Source organism: Nannobrachium achirus, assembly GCF_963921795.1.
Source record: "Nannobrachium achirus genome assembly, chromosome: 11".
NCBI classification, from domain to species: Eukaryota; Metazoa; Chordata; class Actinopteri; order Myctophiformes; family Myctophidae; genus Nannobrachium; species Nannobrachium achirus.
This window is the reverse complement of record NC_137820.1, coordinates 62,063,577-62,071,076: the sequence shown is the minus strand read 5'-3', so window position 1 is coordinate 62,071,076 and position 7,500 is coordinate 62,063,577. Positions and strand designations below refer to the sequence as shown.

Here is a 7,500-nt window from a genome sequence, read left to right as displayed (position 1 = left end):
GTTTAGCTGTGCTAGGCTAGTACATTTTACCCCTTGAGCTCTTATCTTATTTACTTCGTCGAACGACATTGTCATATGGCAAAGATAGCCATCACAACGCTCGTTGCATGTTTGCCTTTAATGACATGCCCAAAATAGGGATATGTTAAAAGTAAAGTATGTGTAAGATTTTAGCACTAATGAGGTTTTCTCTCCAGCTCTGTGTCCAGGATTCCCAGGTTGCCTTCAACATATTCCTCTCTCTATATTTGAAATTGTTGAACTATTGTTATTCTGTTTGTGGCTGTTTTGTCTGCTTTCTGTTTGTAATTACAAGTTTATGTGTGTGTATGGAAGTGTATTTGTATGTTTCTTTGAAAGGTTGCCTATGTAATAACAGTCAGTAATCAAAATATGCAAGCACACATACACAAGTAATGTCTTGATTAACATATACGTTTATGTCTTTTATCTCCTCCTCTCTGCTCTTCTCATGTCCTCTTCTTCTCTAACCCCTCTTTACCTCTCCTGTCCTCTCCTGATCAATAATGTCCTTTCTTTCTCCACCCGCTGCATCTGCTCTTCACTCTCGTTTGTCTCCTCCATCTTTCCCGTCCTCCATTTCTCCTCCCAGTGTGTGGTAAATTTGATCAGTGAGCTCCAGGAGCAGATGTGCAGGTTTCAGGAGGAGATCAGCACTCGCATTCAGGAGAAGCGCGCCCTGGAAGAGCGAGAGGGCCAGCAGGAGGACTCAGGAGACGGCCATGCCCAAGATCAGAGTCCCAAAGTGGGCGTAGTTGGCTCAAATCTTTGCCCCTCTGGCAGAGACCTGGAGGAATGCAGCGGGCACAGTGGAGGACAGAATGTACATGTAGGCAGACACGACGGATGATGAGCTCATCTTTCCCGTTGTTTCCTCCTTTCCCTTTTCTCCTTTTTCCTTCTAACCATTTTGCACACCAGCCAACATCTGGACTTTTCCAACAAATCAAACTAACAACCTCTCTTGCAGTGAATGTCTGTGTGCTGTCATACGAGAGGAATAAGGGGACTGTTGTTCATGTTATTAGATGTATGGGCCTCTCTGGTTTGCCTTCCAAATACTTCAATACACTGAGGTGCAACAGAGCTTATTTATCTGTGTAGTACAATCTTGTGCATCTGGGGTAAAGTTCCTGACTATTGGTTTGGATCCTCCATGGTATGTAGCCTATGCTGGGCGTTTCAATTCCAATTGGCCGTGTTCGCAGTTGGGAAGCCAGCAACTTTTCGGGTTGCGTGTTTACTGACGGCATTCTAGTTACGCCAAGACTTTGGAAACGCCACTCTGATTGGCCAGAGCTTGTTGCCTTGTCAACAACCGATTCAAACCTGGCGGTGCCCTGTGGAGACACTGTCATCTGCTGACGCGTTACTTTAAAATTAAACTGATGGGTTGGTGCCGAGTGAAAAGAAGTCATGTACCGTATGTTGGAGGAGAGACAGGGTTGTCCACACCCTCCCCAATACAATACAATAGGGATCAGTAAAAGGACTACGTCCCGACCCCAAGTTTGAGGTTTGAGAACCATTGGTTTAGATTGTATCCATTTCGGGCGTCATCAGTGCCCCCAGTGACATAAACCGCATATAATCTATCTATACTTTTATATCTGTGAGTCTTTAGCTCATATAACATTGTGTGAAGAAGTGGCTGTGGACATTGGGAAACCCACCAAATGCACGTAGACACACACCTGGCTCTCCCTGCTCCTCAGTTGCTGTAGGCATTTGGAAAACTCCCTCCAACCTAGCTTTGGTTTTGCTCTTTATACTGTACATTATACATGTATTTTGATGATCATAACATGTATGCATGGAAGTGGTCTCCCCTTTACTAATGATTTACGTTGGCCTGTGTCTCCCTCCACCCATGAGGTGGATGGATATTGTGCCCATTTGAGGTCCATGACTATGTTATATTGTTGGTGTCCTGCAGGAATGCATATTGCCATGATTTGTCGTGAGAGGAGGAGATTAGGAGAAAATGCTTCAGGACCTTGTGATACCAAATCACTGCACATTAACCACGTGAACCCTAGAATCTCTATTCTTCTGGACTAGCATTTGGTGAAAATGGCAGATCTAAAAGCTCAAAAGATATCAGAGCATTGATTTGGTGTAAATAGAAAAAAAGGAGGGAACCAAGTAAAGTATAGACCCACGAGGGACCCACTTGGGCAACAAAGTGTATACGTTTTAGTTGAAGAAACATGGGTATGCCATCATCATCATCATCATCATCATTGAAAATGATTCATTGTCCTCTCTCAATTCCCCCAAAACACACTTTCAAGATATGTTTTTCCACATTTTGTTGGGACACTGACAATATACTGTTTTACTTTTAAACGTTCGTATCTTTTTCCAGGTGGATGCTCCCCTTTTCCCCCCCATACAACTTGGATGGCTTTTTATTCCTTGCTTTGTGTTCTCAGGCTCATCCTGGTTGTGGATAACCGCACGGTGTGGTGTCTGTTGTCTGTTTCAGGGGATGATCATTCCACTGCATCCACATGTTATGCCTGTAACAATAACTCTCCTGTTTGGGCTCGGAAACCTTCCTCCCTTCCCTTTAACTGCACTGAATGTGGGTCTGTGATTGAACGTCAAATCCCTTTATGGTGTGTGTTCTGTGTACTGCTGCTGTTCAGTAACATAGAGGTGATTTCCTTGCCATTCCTGAACATTTAGTGGAAAGAAAACTATTTCCATTTTCAGCGTTTCAGAATGAATGGGGAGAAAGAGTCTGGAGTGCATGGCAGATTATGACTTTCAAACTGTCTTGTGGTTTGGTCTGAACTGAAGGACATTGTGTTGTTGTTTTCCATTGTGTGTAGGATTTACTACTACAGGAAGTGAATCAGCTGAAGAGTAAAGTGGAAGAGCTGGAGGGAGAGAAGAACCAGTATGAGAGGAAGCTCCGAGCCACCAAGGTACTGTACTCTATACACTACAGTATACAGTATGGCAGTGTTTCTCAAATGGGGGTACGCGGGGGTACTGCAGGGGGTACAGGAGAAAATGGGAATATGGGAATATTTTACTGTTATGTGTAATGACAAAACATTGAGAGTCTTTGTGTGAACCTTCTCATCTGTAAAATGCTAAACCAAATTACATCAATACCTTGACTAGTACAACTGTTTTTGAATAGAAAGCAATGTTTATTTGCCATTATGCTGTTTTATTTTGAACACATTGGCATTGGAACTGGACTTATGATGTAGATTTTATAAGCAAAATGCTGTAAGGGGTACTTGGCTTCAGAAATCAGTATAAGGGGGTACTGCAGCCAAAATAGTTTGAGAACCAGTGGTATATGGAACAAAAAAATATTTAAATGGTACACCTGGGTTACATACTATATAACTTGTATACCAGGTTTGCACAATTTAAAAAGATATATATCTTTTTTTAACACACAGATTTTCCATCTTATTTCCATTTAGTATTAGTTTGATTGATTGAATACTTTATTAACAGTTTGCAAAAAGTACAGCAGTTTAATTATACAATGACGCTAAAAGGATAACACAAAAAGCCCTGAAGGCTTGTTTCCATTTCTGGACGTATGTATTTAATTAATGAAGAATGTCTATATAACATCCACACTATTAATGTCACTGTATCGCTGTGTAGAGCACTGCAGCCACTGCTACCCACCCAGTGACATATTATGTTGATGCCACTGGCTGGCAGCAGAATAACAAGAGTTTCAACTTTATTTATCTGCAGACTACAGGAGGTGAATGAAATAATCCAGTCAAGTCAGGAACTATTATTTATACATTCGGCTTCCTTCAGCTTCCTTTGTTTGTTCTACAGCTATATGGATTTTATTGCTTCAATGTAATTATGCTAAGTAATGATCTGCACATCCTTAAAAAATCTGCATACACATACAGTGCATACACACATGTTAATAACACATCTTTCCTGTTTACTTCTGTTTTGACTAACATGCCCTGTAATTTCCCTGATAATCGTTGCACTTTAAGAACATCTCTGTCGTTTGAGGCCGTTGGAATGGCAACACAAATGTCAGCTTGTTTCACTTGCTTCAGATCTGTTCGCTTATATTTTCTTTGATAACACAGTTTGCTAGCAGCTAAACTGAAGGTCGATTTGCCATTTCTTTATTTCTGCTTACAGTGCCTCCCTCCTGCTCTCTCTCTCCTTTTCTGTGTTTTTCTGTCTTCTTCTTGAACTGCTTTCCTCTCTTTTTCCTCTCTTATATCGCTTGCATTCTCATTCACATCATCTCCACTTCTTGTACTCACCCCATCACTCCTGACGCATATGCTCTCTGTCGCGCACGCACATAAACACACACTCATCTTGCTCTGGTCTCTCCTTCCTCTACACTTGGCTATATCCTTCTTCTCCTCATCTCTCTATCTTTTGTCATCATCTCTTGCTTGTCTCTTTCTCACCTCTCTCTACTCTCTTCTCTCTTTTGCGTCTCTCTTTCTCCAATTTCTCTCTCCTCTCGTCCCTCTCCACGTCTCTCATTTCATCTGGCTATCCTTTCTCTTTCTCTCTTTTCCTTTTGTCTCCTCTCTCTCTCTCTTCCCCTCATTGTCTCTCCTCTCCATCTCTCCGCCTTTTTTCCTCTCTCTCTCTCTCTCTCTCTCTCTCTCTCTCTCTCTCTCTCTCTCCCTCTCTCCTTCTCCGGGTGTTCCCTCTCTGGTCTTCCTCTAGCTCTCTATCTCTTACTCTCTCCATGTGTGTTATCAGTCTCTGATGACCCAGTTGGCCAGCCTCAAACTGACAGTGGAACAAACACAGCTGGAGAAGCAGCACTGGGAGGAGCGCTGCCACGGTGCACAGGTGGAACACCTTAACCCTGCACCCACTAGGGATGGGACCATAAGCCATGTTATCGTTTATCGCGATAAAAAACACTCACGATAATCGTATCATGGAGATTTAATTTATCGTGATGGCGTTCTCCGTCATGCACTGGGATCAATTCACCTTTTATTTGCCGAGCTGCATTAGCCTCGTAAACCAGACTCTCCTTTTAGGATAAGGCAGGAGGCGGCTAGTTTACTAGGCTAGAGCTGCATATCCGGTACCACTTAAACCCTCTATAGGTACTTATAATATACGCAGTTTGATAGTCTTTTTTTCACTCTCTATCAAATGTCTTTGCCAAAATATAGCCGATCTACAAGCCTTGCGATGCGCTGTGAGCTTGTAGATCGGCTATTTTTTGGCCAATGTTCCACCCCAGGTCAGTGGATTTTGATTATCGCGATATCGTAAATCGCGATTTCTTTTGTCACAATAATCGTGATATGAAATGCTCATATCGTCCCATTCCTAGCACCCACCCCAGCACACAGACACCCCACCCTAGCACACCCCAGCACACAGACACCCCACCCTAGCACACCCCAGCACACAGACACCCCACCCTAGCACACCCCAGCACACAGACACCCCACCCTAGCACACCCCAGCACACAGACACCCCACCCTAGCACACCCCAGCACACAGACACCCCACCCTAGCACACCCCAGCACACAGACACCCCACCCTAGCACACCCCAGCACACTGTTCTAATATGCTCCTTTTCTCTGGCGCTTCATGTTCTTCCTCACCTTCCTCCTTGTTTTGTGATAGTAGTCTGCCAGCCTTTGCTTTTTTAACCTGAGCTGCACCAGGACAATCTCTTTATCAACCTTTGCTGACATACAAAGACTTGAACTTGAAACAGAATGTCCTTTGCCCAAAGTGTCATTGTCCTGGGTTGTACATTTTTAATGTCATGTACTGTAATGTAATGTAGACAGCAGCTCTACACAGTAAAATCCTCAGTATTCCATTCCATTTGTGACTCTTGATCGTGTATAAAACCCATAAGGTCTATACAGCATGTCTCATTATTAGGACAGAGAAATTAGGGGTGGGCGATATGGTGATAATTATCGTTGAGACGATACAATGTCTCCACAATATGCCTTATCAGAGGTATCATATATATCGTGATACAATTGAGGGAGCCTTGTAAAAAATCCTGTTTAATCGTTAATACAGAGATTCATCGCAGAATTCAATTTCAACCTGCATTTTGGTCTAAATCAGTGGTTCTCAAACTTTAAAATGTCAAGGTCTCCATTTAACTCTGACAGTATACAAATGAAACCAAATGGATGCATAAGGGTCCATTTGGTTTCATTTGTATACTGTCAGAATTACATACTTGTAAAGTTCAATTTAGACCTCCCAAAAGGAACCCAGAGAGTCTAGTTTTTGTCAAGTAACTTGATAAATAACCATAAAAACCAACGTGAAAAAGAATCGTGATAAAATTGTGTATCGTGATAGAGCTTGGGAAAATATCGTGATATTGTATTTTTCCATATAGCCCACCCCTAAGGGAAATGGGAAATCTATGAATCAGTCTGAATGTCTTGTGCTTACGTGTGTGTGTGTGTGTGTGTGTGTGTGTGTGTGTGTGTGTGTGTGTGTGTGTGTGTGTGTGTGTGTGTGTGTGTGTGTGTGTGTGTGTGTGTGTGTGTGTGTGTGTGTGTGTGTGTGTGTGTGTGTACCAAGTGAACATGATCCTTGTGTAACCCCTGAGAGCGGGGTTCACACACACACACACACACACACACACACACACACACACACACACACACACACACACACACACACACACATTTGCCATGCAAACTGAGCAGCACATGTAGCAGATCACTCACACGGGTTTGTTTTGTTTAACTCATTTGCATTTCTCTACTGTCAGGTGGAAACCTCAGATGTCCAAAACTGTTACCTTTCTGGATTCAAATTCAAGAATAGCAAAAACCTGATCAGCTGACCTGCAAGCTCAAACTGTGTCACATCTATAAGCTATTTTTGCTACTTTTGTGTGATAAATGTAACCTCCACGATACGATTATCGTGGTGGTTAAATTTATTGTGAAATCGTCCTCCGTCATGCACTGGGATCAATTCACCTTTTATTTGCCGAGGTGCATAATCTGTACCATTTAAACCCTCTATTTGTAAAACGTACGTATAATATATGTACTTGATACAGTCTTTTCTTCACTCTCTACCAAATCTCTTTGACAAAAAATAGCTGATTACAACACGACGCGTTGTGAGCTTGTAGATCTGCTATTTTTTGGGCAAATGTTACGCCCCAGGATAACGGATATTAGGGATATTATGATTAGCGCAATATCCCATCCTTAGTTCCCATTCAAGATGTTACATTGTGGTGTCTGTTTCTCCATAGAACCTTTATGGAGGTCTTTGACCACCAGTGTTAAGTGTCTTAAGTTCTTCTCCATACGTTGTTGTGGTCTCTCATCAGCGTCTGGTCTCTGACTGAGTGCGTCTCTCCTTTGTAGTGGAAACCCTCTCCGTGTCAGCCGCTCCCTTGGTCCCTAAGGAATAATAATAGAGAAGAATAAAACATCAAACTTATACCATACAGTAATAGCGCTTCTCTAAACGGTC

At 42.5% G+C, this 7,500-nt stretch overlaps 1 protein-coding gene across 1 annotated transcript in view; it reads left to right on the top strand.

Moving 5' to 3' along the window:
* The window catches only part of ppfibp2b (PPFIA binding protein 2b), an 87,061-nt gene that overhangs the window by 51,874 nt on the left and 27,687 nt on the right, over positions 1-7,500 (top strand). The window contains 2 exon segments of the mRNA XM_080736409.1: positions 2,859-2,954; positions 4,723-4,851. Coding sequence (XP_080592535.1) covers positions 2,859-2,954; positions 4,723-4,851 — 225 coding nt within the window.